This window comes from Bactrocera latifrons, unplaced genomic scaffold (assembly GCF_001853355.1).
Source record: "Bactrocera latifrons isolate USDA-ARS-PBARC rearing strain unplaced genomic scaffold, ASM185335v1 scaffold_4, whole genome shotgun sequence".
NCBI classification, from domain to species: Eukaryota; Metazoa; Arthropoda; class Insecta; order Diptera; family Tephritidae; genus Bactrocera; species Bactrocera latifrons.
The window spans coordinates 1,317,607-1,333,572 of NW_017537045.1; the positions used below are offsets into that span (position 1 = coordinate 1,317,607).

At 35.2% G+C, this 15,966-nt stretch overlaps 1 protein-coding gene across 3 annotated transcripts in view; it reads right to left on the reverse strand.

The window, feature by feature from the left end:
- LOC108972462 (homeobox protein cut) overlaps positions 1-15,966 on the reverse strand; it is a 204,997-nt gene that overhangs the window by 30,578 nt on the left and 158,453 nt on the right. For 2 of the 3 annotated variants that reach the window (XM_018939059.1, XM_018939058.1), the window contains exons 4-5: positions 1,379-1,962; positions 1,001-1,155 (exon numbers count right to left, since the gene is read on the reverse strand). In XM_018939059.1, coding sequence (XP_018794604.1) covers positions 1,001-1,155; positions 1,379-1,962 — 739 coding nt within the window. The remainder of the gene's footprint in view (positions 1-1,000; positions 1,156-1,378; positions 1,963-15,966) is intronic. The other variant, XM_018939060.1, reaches the window with a different exon arrangement.

Here is a 15,966-nt window from a genome sequence, read left to right on the forward strand (position 1 = left end):
ATAAAAATAATCAAGAAAAAATAACATAACAAAAACTTTTAAATAATAAAAAAAGACAAAATTGAAGATAGATGATAGGTCATCAGAAACTAATAAATAAATTAAAATAAAAAAATTATGTGTCAAGAAAGAAAAATTAAACACAATTGCTTAAAATAAACGAATTTTAAATTTTTCAAAAATTAATGATTACATTTTTCGAACATTTGTAGCCCAATATGTATACAAAACGAACTGGGTAGAAGATAGAAGAAAAAATTAAAGAAAAAATAAAATAAAATATAAAAAAATATGTGGATAATAGAGAAAGCAAATTAATAAACAAAATAAATAAAAAATAAATTAATTAAATAAAAATAATATTATTGTAGCAGTGGGCGCTTTGTAGCTACAGACGAGTGTTTATTTGGTGAGTGCAAAGAAAAGAGTGAGAATATTATAAGAATAGGTATTTATAATTATTTTTTAAATGCTTCTAATAAAGAAAATGAAAGAACTTAATTTTGCTTTTAATTTTTAACAATTTTTAAGGTAAATTATTTATAAAAATTATTTTTTATATAGTAAAACTATATTTTTTTTATAAATTGTTAAAATACACATACATTTATATTCATAAAAGATTTATTTTCAAATTTAGCTTAGAAAGTAATTAATATGTAAAATTAAAATAATTATTATTCATTATTATGTGCGGTTTAAGCCTCATACAAGCAACAACAGCAGCAAATGTGTGCATAATAAGAATTTACAGCTAAAACAAATACCCACACACACATATATTTAAAAAAAAAGTGTAGTTGTAAAAAAGCCAACAAATGAATCAGAAGATAATAAAACAATAAATGCATAAATACTCGTGTAAAGATTCTGAATAAAAAATGTATGTGCAACAGATATCAACGCAGATAAGCGCAAGTGAAGTGTTAAGCAAGCAGAACAATAGGAAGACGTGTAACCACCACACATACAAACAAATAACAGATGAATGTGAACTTACCCTCGGCAGCATTGGCGGCGGCCGCCAACGCTTTGGTGCCCTCAAGCAGCAATTCCTGGAATTTGTTCGGATCATTGGCGCAAGCGGCAGCGGCGGCGGCTGCAGCAGCAGCTATGGCCGATTGCTGACTAATCACGTCCAAATCGAGTGGGCTGCTGTGCAAGTGCGAGAAGTGAGAAAAGAGAGTTGTAAATTATAGATAAGCGTTTAGAAGTGAGTTTTTCATAGAAACAATATTTTCCGCTAAGCATTTCAATTGTTGTTATTTAATTTTGGTTTTTGGTAACTATACATTTGAAAATTACTAAACAAAGCTTAGAGAGAAATATTTGACAATTGGGATATTTGAGTGCTGTCATATCAAACTTTAAGACTCACTGATTTTCCTTTTTGATTTGTGGCTCGCCAACTTGTTGTGACATTTGCTGTGTCGTTTCAACTGCTGCTGTTGTTGATGTGCTGCCGCTGTTGTCATTGTTTGTCGCAATTGCCGGTGTTGTTGTTGTGCTTGTTGTTGCATTTGTGTCCTCCGCCGCCGCATTGAACTGCTCACATTCGCGATCGGCGGCGAAATCAGCTCTAGCTTCTGTGGCGTCATGCGACTCAGTTGTTGTGGTTGTTGTTGTTGTGGTTAAATCAATTTTGTCAACAGCTGCATCAGCGTCAGCAGTGGTGTCAACAACTTCCTCATTCTCCTCATCATCATCGTCAACATCGTGCACAACATCACATGTCGCGGGCGCTGCAGCGGTAATTGCGGCTGTTGCTGCTGTTGTGTTGTTGGCGGTGGCTACGATCGCTTCGTTGTGCGCGTCATTGATTTGTTGGCTATCGAGACGCGCTTCTAGGCGTATAATATGCTGACGCTTCACTTCTAAGTGATCCTCAAGTCGTTGTATTTGTGTGAGTTGTGCTTGTTCGAGTGTGCGCAGGCGTTGTACCTCTTCGATAAGTGCTTTAATCTGGAAGTAATTGAGAGAGAACAATTAGAAATGTATGATGCGGTGGGCTGTTTGTGGGTAGGTTTAAGTGTATGTTTTGGTTTGGTAAAGAGAATAGTTTGACAAAGAAAATATGTTGGTATAATTATTAGCAAAGTAGTCATTACTAGTTTGCATGTAATCATGTTTGATTACAATGTAGCAAAGGCAGTTGAGAAATAAGAATACATTAGCCACGTAATCGTATGTACACATTACAAGTAATTATAATAAAATCATTATATGTAATTATAATGTAATCATTACATATAATTATAGTGTAATCACTATAAATACTTGTGATGAAATAATTACAAGTAATAATTAGAAAGATTTTTAATGTAATCATTACGAGTAATTATAACAAGTAATTATAATGTATTCATTACAAGTAATCATTATACTTAATTATAAATCTTGATTATTGTATGTACGTTAAAAATCCAGTAATCACGCCTTACATTACTTTGAACTAAGAACAATTTACACCAGTCTTCTTTACTCATTCTTACGAACGCAGCTGCAATCAGCGCAAGCAGAACCCCAAAACAGCACCGCAAACGCCAATTTATGTTCATCAATTAAAAACCGCCCCAAAATAAAATAAAAATTTATTTCAAGTACATAATAGCAACCAAGCACAACCACATATGTATTCGTGCTGTGCAGTGTTGTGAACGTGTGTGCACGGCGCTTGTCATTAAAAAATCATGCACGCTCCAAAAACAACAACTATAGCGAAAAATCAGGAGCTACAAGCGGGCGCAAAATAAAAGCAATAAGAAGCATATGTAGCCAACATTCATGCAAGTCGTAAAATCGTACACACATACATACATACATACAAGTGTATGTTCCTTACAGAAGCCGTTGAAAACTTTGTCTTGTCTTTGACGTTATTCGAAAATTTTCAATATCTCAGCTAGCATATATGCATGTATGATTAATTATATATATATTAGTTGTATGTGTAAGTATGTCTGTATGTGTGCGCTTTCCACGGAAAGTGCGCGTATGCCGAGAATTTACAAAATCACATACATTTGACGAACATGCATACATATTTAAGCGCCTTGGGGCTTGTTGTTATTGCTATTGCAAACTGAAGAAAAATTCCCCTGTCAAATTTGCCAATTATCATATTTTCGTCAACACAAAACACCGGCAATCTCATTTAATATTTCAGTGCACATTATATACATCCATATATACACTGCACATATATTATATACATACGTACATGTGTGCTTGTGTGTTTCTGTACAAAACTTTATGAAAATTGCATCTACAAACAACACACAAAGATTGTGGTTGTCAGCAGTTGACGAAAAGCTGTACAACAGTAGCAGCTCCGCGTGGAGTGAGGCATTTACTATACTGCGAAGAGCTTTAGTGGTCTTAATATCTAACTCAAATATTGCTAATAAAATATTTTTATATTGAAAAAATTGTAAATTATGCTTTATAGCTTGAATAGTTAACTACAAATTTTGAGTTAAAAGCTGTGGGATTTTTTAGCTGAAACTTTGGGTATTTGAGTTTGGGTTAAAAACTGTTTTGGCTTATTTTAACCTGGTTTTTTTATGTAGTTTTATTTTAACGTACGACGAAAAAATTTATATTTTAAGAGTTTGACTTAAAAATTGAGTGATTTATTTTTAAGCTCAAACTTTTGACTTTTGATCATATCATATTTTCTGTGCAGCTTCATTGTGACTACAAATTAAAAAAAAAAGTTAATTAAATTTTAAAAGTTTGAGTGAGAAATTGAGTGACTTATTTTTGCACTCAAAAATTTTCGTGTCAATTTAGTTCAAGTTGTTACTGTTAAAATTAAAAAAAGCATTATTTAAAAGTTTGAGTGAAAAACTGAGTGATTTATTTTTCATACCATCTTATTTGAGTAGCTTTTGGTAAACTTATTACCGAGCATTTTTGTAATTAATACAACGTTTTTAATTTTTGAAATTATTTACTCAGTTAGATCAAAATCTAAGCATTTTAAGATCAGTTTGTATTCTAGAATAAGCACTTTGTTTGAGTGAAAATCGTTTTACTTTTAGAAATTCGATTAATATCTTATTGTATACTTCTTATGTTCTGGTGCTACAAAAGGAATGTTAACGTTAGTTTAAACTTGTTCTCATTCCAACTCTTATTTTTTAACGTGAAAATGTAAGAAAAAGTGCATGAACATCCATATATGTACATATGTCTCTTGCTCTACGTAGCAAATTGTACTTCTTGTTACAAAAATGTCAAAGGCCCGATAAATAACAACAACAAATTCCCCCAAATGTGCTTGCTTCTTAGCCACGTTTATTTCACATGTCTCGGCTGCAAGCAACAATGACACGGATAGCCTTCCAGCATATTTATAGACTCGTAAATTTGATATTGAATTACACCGCAAGTGGTTATTATTTGTTCGAGCCATTTTTACCACATGCATATAAGTTGTGTTACATATTTTCTTATGACTACCACTGCCTTGCAAAATTGAATAATATTGCTGCCTTTTGTAGCAAGCGCTTGTCGAATTTTATGAATATGCATGCTGCCAACCCTAGAAGTATGCTAAGAAAATTGTAACCCAAACATAGGTGGTGAAATTTTAACCTTTCGCTTTGGCTCATAAAAATCTCTTTACAACCGAAGATGATTTGTTTGTTGCTGTTGGCTGCATATGATTTCGCCGTGATTGTATTATTTTATGTTCTCCACACATACTTATACCCTATCAATGCTACACCCGCGAATATTTTCCTCGAAAATACACAATCATAAATTCGCTACAAGCACAAACACATACAAACATATTGCATTAAGTCTACGTTGTTGCTTTCGTGCCTTTTGTGTAATGTGAGGATGTCTAATCAATTAATTTATTATGCCTGGCGGTTGTTATTCTCTTATTTGCTCTTACCTATACGTAGATATGTACATTTGTACCTACCGCGCGTGTGGTTTTCCGTTATTTTTGTTGCTTTAAGCACACATATTTTATATTTGGCAGTGAATGTGTTTGAGCGCTTGCCGAAATTTAATATTTTTCAATTAAAACTTTTTTGTCCATTGTTAATTTATATGAATTTATGGCAGATATAACCCACTTCGTAAACATTTTTGCGGGCGTCTATTTATTACTGTTGTTGTTATTAACCATATCAATGACATAGAGATGGGGTATTTAGTGCTGATTGCAAAGCAATTGAGATTATTGCTTGTAGCTGAGACAATTTGGGATGGCTGAGAGTTAATAAAGCCTTCAGTTTTAACAACTTTTATAGTTTTACAGCTGGAAGATCTGTTTAAAAGTATACCTACATTTAAAAACTTGAAACATTTGTAAATGAACGCCAAAATTCGTTTTGGAAAGCATCTAGAGCAATACAAATGTATCTAGAGCAATACAATGGTATAAAAGTCTGTTTTAAAACACATTTAGAGCAATAAAATTTAATTTTATTTACACCAACGTTTCACCAATGATGTCGCAACAAAAGCTTATGCTGCCAATAAAAGCTAAAATTTGTTTCTATATACTTTTGAAATAACAAAAGTGTATTTCGAACACATCAACGTTTCAACAACGATGTGAAAAAGCGTTTTAATGTCAAATTTATACTTTTATGTGTCTTACAGAAGCTAAACGCTAAAAATATGGTGATTTTCAATACACCAACGTTTCACCAATGGTTTAAAAATGCATAATAACGAAGCTAAAGTGTGTGTCGTGAGGCTGTAAGCCGCTTCGAAGCCAATTTTTTATTTTATTATTTACCAGCGCTACGCAAACGTTTCAACAATGTTTGAACAAATTTTAGTTTTAGCACGAATTAGTTTTTTCTAAAATATTTGTATATTCATAATTTTATAACTTACGTTTTACCAATTTCAAAATATAATATTTCTACGAATTAGTTATAAAAAAAGATTTGTATTCCTGCAATTTTTTCCAATACTGCTGTATTTTTAATAAAACCAGCTGTTATTCCCTCGATTCCTTTAAAAAATTTGTGTAGCATTACTAATTGCATGACATCCTTATAATGCCCACAAAGCACACACACACGCCTAGCTATTAATATTGGTGGAATTACTTAATTTTGTTTGCAAACTTCTTAAATCGTCTTAATGGTGCGCAAACATATACACACGCACAGTACACATAACGTATTTAGCAGCCACTCCACTTTACATACATACATATATTCCAATATGCCACAACTCTTTCTATATGTTTGTTTATTCTTTTTTTTACTGCTTTCTTTTAATTGCACACGCATGTTGTGCTACCCAATTTTCGATGGGCTCTCGAAAAATTGAAAGGCTTAAACCTACGCAATGTGCCGCCTTCATTTTTGTGCTGTCATTTATTTATTTATTCTAGAGGCGAAAAAGTGCGTGCGTATGTGTTTGTTGTAAGCCTTGAAAGGATTTCCACGACACTGACGCACATTATCTCCGTGTATGCATGACTTTATGGGCAAATAACGAGGACAAATGTGTGTCTTGCTTCACACAAGCTGTGTGAGTGTTTATATATTTTAGGCTATGTCTGTGCTTACGATTTTTATTCAATTAATTAAAGCCTTTTCAAAAATTCCAAGGCACATCTCGAACAGCTCGTTGTTGTCGTATTTTGTCTATGCTGTTTACGATATTTTGTTTTGTTTGTCTGAGTTTTTTGTGTGTGTGTGTGTGTGTGTGTTTCATTTACATGCATGCTACTTCTTCTAACTTGTCTTCTTTTAACCCGTTTGCATTCCGTATATATGTATGTACATTGACAAACTGTCAAATGCGTGACTGCCAAAGTTCTTGCGTCTGCTGTGTAGCGGCAGTAGGGCTGTTAAGTAGCAACAGCAGAGACAGTTTTGTCTTTATAGATGTTATTTCGCTACACAAACTCATACACACACACACACTCACGCTAGCAACTCTCACTCTAGGCGCCCACTCTGCTCTCACTCCTCCGCCAGTCAAACTGTTACTCGCTCATATGCTAATGAGTTCATTTGTTGGTTGTGTGCTACTACAATTGTTGTTGTTGTTGTTGTTGCTGTATGGTATATATGCGTCTTGCGCCTTGAAGTATGCCACATATGCCTATATGTCGCTTAGTTAGGTAAAATAAATAGCAGTTTTGCTAACTCCACCGCCGCTTTCGGCCACTGGCAGCGTTCGATGCCACAATCGTTTGAGATTTTTAATCAAATCATCTTGTCGCACTCTTCTACTTAATGTTACCGTCACCGCCTACTGTCAAGCATGAAGTTGTCTTCCTTTTTTTTGAACTTTATACAGTGAGCTTCGAAAGTATAGCGATAAATTTGAGTTTTTAAGACATTTAACCCTCTCTTATTATATTTAAGGAGAGAGTAAGGCGCAAAAATATCTATTTTTAACTATTTCATACAGTGTGTTAAGAAAGTATAGCGCAATATTTACATTTTTGTTTTTGTTTACATTGTATCTGCTTCCCTAATGTGCATTACCAAAGTATAGCGTTAAATTTATATGCTTTTCTAATGACAATTCGACTTTTGTCAGCAATGTGTACGTATTAATATATGCATTTAACAAATAATTTTTGACAGTTCTAACCATAAAACAATAAAAACAACTGCTTCGTGCCTAGTTGTTGCATAGTTTTCATGGAAAAGTCAACATGTGGCAGGCAAGCGTTTACTATAATGCCTTTTGCCAGCGCTTTAAGTATCCTCATGCACGCATACAATCGCACGCACCTATGTATATCATATTATATTATATGTTCGCTAGCCTGCTTAACTGCCAGCACCGACGCAGCACATATGTTTATTATGCGCTTTTAATGCTAACTAATTATGTTTTATAGTTTTGGTAACATTTTATTGCTTATTGGTAATAATGGCATTTCGGCGTATAAATGCGACGCAAGTGGAGTTACACATTTCTAGAAGCAAAATAAATAAATCGTATGTGTGCAACAAATTATCATAAATAAATTCATGGTGATTAGTTTATGTTTGATTTTTGGCGCACATTTGCATTTCCCGGCTATATACACAACAATAATAAGAACAAGCGCACACAAGTGTATTAGCATATGCAGAATCATTCGTTACAATAAATATTTATTTAGTTAGTTGGCATACTAGTTGTTGCACATGCGTGATTATTGGTTTTCTGCGGCGACTTTTAACTAATGCCTCGCTGACACGCGAAATTCGCATACGCGCATACATTGCATGCATGATTGTTGCTACCGTTGACTGTTGCATGCGGGCAAAAAAAAAAAAAAATAAAATAAAAAAACAAATGGCGCAGTGAACGGGTTACTTATTGTTGTAAGTTGTTTACATGGCTAAAATAGATTTGTCATTTGCCTACAAAATGCATGTGTAAATAATGTTTGCTGTAAATGGCGTTGGAGTTGTGTTTTGCACACATTGTAGTTTAAAAAATCATAAATTTGAAATAACGATTACTTTGCTATTTTTTATGTTATTAAAGAGCTTATAATTTGGAATTGCTGAAATGTTGGTATATATCAAGAACAAATTTTAACAACGAAAAATTTTTATAAAGTTATATAATAGGTTTTTAATACGCTATACTGATTTGCGGCACATTGTTGAAACGTTGGTGTACTTAAAAATAAAATTTGAGCAGTAATATGCAAGTTTATACAGTCTGCCATGAATTTTTATGTAATTAGAAAACACTTTTGCAATATTGTTGAAACGTTGGTGTGTTTTAAAATACAGGTTTACAAAAAATTTGCAAGTGCAGAAGTGGAAAATATATTTTTATGAAAGCTGCGAGTATTTTCGCAATATCATCGCAATAGGAAACGTTGGTGTGCTAAAAGATACAGTTTAACCAAAAATATGCAAGTGTAGATGTCTATAATGCATTTTTATGTAAACAGCGCACATTTTTGTGATATTGGTGAAACATTGGTGTACTTTGATATACAGTTTTACTAATAATTTGCAAGTGCAAATGTCTAAAATGAATTTCTATGAAGCTAGGAAACTTTTTGCTATGACCAATTTGAAAGTGCAGAAGTGGAAAATATATTTTTATGAAAGCTGCGAGTATTTTCGCAATATCAGTGCAATATGAATGGTTGGTGTACTAAAAGATACAGTTTAACCAAAAATATGCAAGTGTAGATGTCTATGATGCATTTTTATGTAAGCAGCGCACATTTTTGTGATATTGGTGAAACATTGGTGTACTTTAATATACAGTTTTACTAATAATTTGCAAGTGCAGAAGTGTAAAATAAATTTTTATGAAATCTGCGAATATTTTTGCAGTATCGTTCCATTGTTGGTGTACTTTACAATGCAGTTTTACTACTAATTTGAAAGTGCAGCAACGGCGAAACGTTGGTGTAGTCCAAAATACTACTAAGTTGCGATGATAATTGAAAATAAGCATAGTAAACACTAGTTCTGCAGTTCCAACGTCATTGTTGAATATTGCTGTGTTATAACGTTGCTTTAAACATTTTTACTAACATTATATGTAGCTGTACTTTCTGCGTTGTGAAAATAGTCAACCTTCTATGACAACTTCTTATGCCACAAATCACTCTATATCATTTCCGATTTGAGGCACACATCCGCCGCTTCTAGCACAGAAACTTAACAATCAAACAGCAGGCGAATTCAAAAATCAATAGCATTGGATAAAGTTTGGCAAAATGCTAACTAAATAGTCCAATTGTTTGCATTAATTTCGTTTACAAATCAAAGACAACCCTTGTGCCAAGCAAGTCATACCTCACTGCTGCCACTGCCGCATGTAGACAAAGCCAACGCTCAGCGTCGTCGAAAGTCGACTAGCAACCCTATTGCTGGGCGCGGTGTCGCCTCAGCTACGAAAATTTTAATTACAAAACTTTTAATCCAACTGTCGCCAACAACAACAACTACGGCAAAGAGTATTGTAAAATGACAACGAGTTAAATATGATTAACAACAACTACAAATAATATTTTGTGTATTTGCGCGTAGCAATCAATGATTTCTTACACAACAACAACAAGTATTGAACCCCTTTACGCTTTGCTCTGCACAACAATACGGCTTGCATACAATTGTGGCATACTATTAGCAACAATTGTTGTATAATTTCGAAGTTCGATAAATAAAGAAGTAAGATAGCAACAATACGCAGATATTCAAGCAAGCGACAGCCGATCAATTCAGCTTGAGAGCGTTCGTGTAAATATTAAAATTTTGACTGCTTTCAAAGAGGTAATTTGGTACACACATACATACAAAGCGCACAATTGTAAAGTAAAATCAATGCGCAAAAATACGAAATATCTAACCCTTTCGATAGCGGCAGAAGTGTGTAAATATATTTGTGTGTGCGTGTGCGGTATCTCTTGAGTAACATAGTGAAGCGCAATGAATGAAGACGGGCGTAGCGCTCGGGAGGCTGCTGGCGTTGCCTTGACTGTTGATGAAATGGAAAAAGGAAATTTGCGGCTTAGGCGGCGACAGGTGTGGGTGCAGCGCCGTTGATGCGCAGTGAAGTGTAGGCGCATGGGTGGGGCGGCGCTTAAAGAATTCGCTGCCACACAACCACCTTTTTTGTTGGAGGTGAAAGATGGTAGTGCTGAAAATTGGCTAGTGGAGAATGGGCGCTAACTGTTTGGTGGGTATGTAAGGAAGGTGTTGTAAAAGTGGTTGGGGTACGCCATTGTTTTGAAACACCGCATTCAGTGCTGTCTTCTAGTCTTACGAAATATTTTATTTTGAAGCATTTTGTTAATTAATGCACGTTCGACGAATTGCGAAATCAGGGGTGCAAATAAATCGATATCACGTACACAAACTGGAGCTATTCTGTGTATTTGCATGATTTATTGAAATATTGAGTACTTGGAAGAGCAGAGAAAGAGTGCCACACCATCAGTATTATCAGTATTGGTGTGCGCAATATAGCATAATTTTCATTCGAAATTATCTAATAAGTAGGTAATTTTAGTAACGATGAGTTTTCCAGTGCTACACACAAAATTGTAATATCATTGGTGAAACGTTGGTGTATTCAAAATGCATAAAGTGAACAGAAGTGTAATAAAAGGCGTACAAAAAAACTATTTAATTGCTTAAAATGTATAAGGCAACCATAGGTGTAGTGTTGGTGAACACGAAAATGTACGAAAATTTAGAAAATAATGGTTTATAAGATAGTTGAGCATTTAAAACAAAAAAAATCATTGGTGTAACAGTAATGCATGTAAAGCACATAAGCTCTATATGAGCAACAACCAAATATAGCAACTGAAATGCTTAAAGCTTATGTTACAACAATTGGTGTAGTGTTGGTGTACTTAGAATTGCATAGTTTAAGTGTAGCGATGTTTCAATTGGGTTTGCGAGTAGAGATTAATAGAAAATATATGCATTTGCAACTCTTTTCACTATCAATTTCAGAAAATTTAAGTTGGCACGTACTATTTTTTTTTTGTAAGATTTCTTCAGTTTTTTGCCTTGCCTAACTTTATCTTCTTCACTCGTTTGCATTCATCTACATCAGTTCGAGGTATTAGCAGGCATTCATGTTTCTAATCCATATATGTACATATGCATATGAATTCCTTCATTTATCCACGAACTTGATGCTTTATATTTCACGTTTTGTTATATTAAAACGATAAATCAACTCGGTTTGAATATTTAACCCTTCGTAATGTGCGCAGAGTATGATCCAATGGTTGTATGCTCAACTACTAACGAACAGCGACACTCAAGACGATCCAACAGCGGTTGTCGAATATATTACAGTTAGATATATATATATATATATATTGATAGTTGGATGTGTGTTTGTGCAGGAGAATTTATAAATTGATGCCAAAAGCAAACAAAGCACAGCTAGCGCGACAGACAACCTCTCAATATTGTGAGGTATTTTTGTTACAGACTTTCGGGCGCATAGCTATACAAACACCCAAGCAAATTTCGCCATGTGTATGTGTTATATTACGTTTTGGTGTCGAATATTTGCCAAAAATTATAAAACTGCTTTGGTAAAAATTTTCATATTCAACAACACTTGGTTGTTGTACACCGAAATCATATAGCCGGCAAGCCAGCATTTGCATATGAATGTATTTGTGTGTGTATATATTTGTGTGTACCTTTATAATTACATTTCATCAACAAAGTTTGACTTTGTGTAGTTTCAACTTTGACTGATTGGCTAGCTAGTGTGCTATGGTACGTTGTATTAAATGTTGTTGTTGTTCCATGTTACATATACGAGTACACTTTCTCTGCACCTTGAGTGTTGTCTGCTTAGTAATTTTGGGCTTGAGTGTGTTGTTACAGCTGATTTCGCTGTGACTGCAGCAGTTGTAAAGCATATTTACAGGCGTGCTTAGCTGTACCGTTAATTCGTTAAAGTGTTGATATACGACGGTCATGTTTTTCAAATAAATTATAATTTAAATCCGAATTCGTACAAGTGGAACATTAAATATATTATATATGATTATATTTGGATAATGTTGCATAGTTTTGGGCGTTTCGACTTGGTTGTTAAGTTTTAGTAATAAAATCTTTACTAATTCAAATTTATACCGAAACTGATAGAAAAAATTTGTATTATAAAATCAGTGCATGTTGGTTTTGAGTGCATTTGGTTGCTGAGCCGTACAAATAAAATTAATGTTAACAGAAATGAATGTCAAATTCTTTATACGCAAGAAAAGTCCGGTACACGTAATATTAAGACAAATATATAAAATATAGCATACTTTTTGGCTGTGAGTATTATTTGAAACCAGCTGTTGCCTACTTTTATGCGCTCATACTCATAATTCCGGTTAATCAAACCCACACTAATGCTACAACTGCCAGCTAAATGTTTAATAACATATTAAAGATTTTCATTGCCTACTTTTGGGCACTCTAAACCACAAATATACGTATATACTCGCTACTAAGTAGCGTAGCACGATATGTATCAGGTGTGCGCGCACCCGCAATCGACATTTCGTAATCATTAATAACAATATAAATAGCAGAGAGTAGTTAAGGCAGTGATGTCAGAGTGCGGCTGGGGGGACGATTTGTAGCTTGAGTAAGAGTTAATGACAATTGTTTGGGTCGCGTGGGTGTTGTGTGTGGCGGCTTTAGACCTTCATTAAAATTTATGCAAAAATTATCAATTCTGCTGCAAACACAAACATGTGTATATGTAACTAACCGCCCTTAGCTAGCTGCCCTTAGCTAGCTGCAGCACAAACCAAAAATATTATGATAAGTAGAGCAATTTCCCTGCCCCCGCAGACGTCTACACATTTTTACGCAAGCATTGTCATCAATAACTGCTACGCCCAGTACTATATATGTGTGCACGCATGTGTGTGTGCATGCCAATACTTATGCACATATCTTAATTAAGCTACATCTACGGCTTCGCTTGTGCCATGCGAACTGCTTGAAAACTTTGTCGCCGCTAACTCCCCACACGATCACGCGCACCCCAGCCAATTGTATTGGGCAAAAAGGACACCAAAGTGCTTTTGTGCCAGTGTGTTTGCGTATGCGTCAAACATGTGTGTGCGCTTGTTGTCGTGCGGCAAGGGCAGCAAATAACAACAAGGCGCGCTCGCTATGTATCTTTGTTTGTGTGCCAACAATATATATTGCCTGCTCTTAGGCTTAGACATTAAAAATTATACACGCGTGTAGAGGCAAAAATCAATGGCATTGTCACGACGACTTTTGTCTTTAAACCCTTTTTTTGCTTGTGCGCGCTCTGTGGAGTGAGCGAGCGCGTATTTAAGTTACATACATTAACTCAGCAGGCAGACGCCGCAGCCTTGCGTGTGTGTGTGTCGCACATTGCTACCCGCCTTTTTCAAGCCAGCCAGCAGTTATATTTTAAAATTTTTCAGCTCCAATGAATTTTAATTCCTTTGACATACGCTGTTGCTGCTTGTTGTTGCTGCTGGCGTCGTGTACGTCGCTTTTGGCGACACATGTGATATGCGGCTGCGACGCCGCGCCTGTCGCAAGGAAATTCTTTGTCAACGCCACACACCCTTTTACTTAAATTTGCAGCTTGGCTATAAATTTAGTGATTTTTTTGGTCTAATACTTGGCGCGATTGCTTGAATGGCTTCCTTACGCGCTCGAAATTATATTTGTGCTTATCTTCATTGTGACTGCGGTAAGTCGTGCGCCTTAGCATTCATCAATTGTTGCAGCGCTGTGATTAAGTGGGTGGTTAAGCGCCGCATTGGTGGTTGCGGCGTGCCTGCTTGTGTCCTCATGGCTTGCATCGTTCTTGTCAGCGCGCGTCTAGCGTGCTTCTTCCTGCCGTGTGGCTTCTATACTTCTTTCTGTCACGCGCCTTGCCTCCTTCTGTTCTACTTGCTGCCGGCGCGTCGCTCTCTGGCGCTCTCGCTGCTGCTGCCGCCTGTCAGAGTTTCAGTTTCGACTGCAACTCTTCTGCGCGCTCAAGTCAGCTGGTGTGAGTTGGCTGCTTGGCAATTTTGTTAATTACAAATCGTTTGCGATTCAAGTTGCCCGCATGAGTGCGTATCCTTTTTCAATCAAATAAGCTTATGTGTGTATGTGTGTTTTTATTATTTGTATTTGCATGCGCGCATATATCCTTTTTACCAAATTTCCATACTCATATGTCAAAAAAACGTCGGGTGCACAACAAGGTGGCAAGCGAAAAAAGCGCTTTTAATAAATAAATAAATGTATCGCTATACAATGCGTCGCAAAAGGAAGTTGTTGTCAAGAAAGGGTTACGCTGTCGTGGCAATAAATGAATTGCAGGTCGTGTCTGAGGCAAATCGAAGTATATAGCGCGCAAGTCGCTCACACTCAGTGTTCGTAGCGGTCACTCATACGCCGCGGCGCACACTTACATCGTCAACATTCATTTTGCTTTTTTATTGTCTCTTTTTTCGCGCTCAAAATTCAAATATTTCTTTGACAGCTATGCATACTTCATATGCGTAACTAAAATGTGGTCACCAATAGCCTTTACTCCGCATATTGTCGCGTTATGTCAGTCGTAATATTTGTTGGCGTCGCCAAAAAAGGTTCAATTCATAATATATTTCATACAAAAAAGTATCTACATAAGTATCTTTGCTACCTTTTTTTTATTAATAATTTTATTTTCGGTTATTACAACGGTACTCTGATGTGGTTGCTTTGTGTTTGACGGCGCGCCGGCAGTGTGGGTAGCCACAATCGTGTGGAGGCGCAACCTTTTTCGGGCAGATAAAAGCAAATTGCAAATAAATCAATGATTTGCGCTTTTGTAACTGTAAAATAGCCAGTCGAAAAATTGATATGTATGCATAAGATTTTTTTGTAACGTGCGTTATTTTATTTTTGTTTTGCTTTTTTTTTTTTTACTCACATTTAGTTATAATGCGCACGTTTGCAATTATTGCTTACACTTGAGGGCATCGCAGACAGTTGAGTGGTGGTTGCGTGATGGTGAGCATCAGGCTTTGAGCAAGTCAACTAATGAAAGTGGATTTTTGTTGTTTGCGAGCAATAGATGAAGCAAAGGATACGAAAAGGATTATGAAATGCGATGCAAAGCCAAATTGGTGACTTACGAAGTTTGGGTAGAAATTCATCAAAAAAAAATTTTGTTTAAATTTTGGGAAATACAGCAGCATAAATATTAATATGCAGGTTAGCAGCTTACAGAGAACGTGAATATGGAATTTTTGCAAAAGTATATCAAAGATACAAAAGTATCTCGAAGTTACGAAAGGTATCTCGAAGTTACGAAAAGTATCTCAAAATCTAAAAATGTATTTCAAGTATGCAAAAACTGATAAAGCGCAATTAAATACGCAAAATTACGAAAAATATCTGAAAGATGCAAAAGCAACTCGGAATAGAAGATACAATTTTGGGCTTAAATCCATACAAAATCATTATTGGAAAGCTAAAAAAAGTTTTTTTAAATTTAAAATTTTTT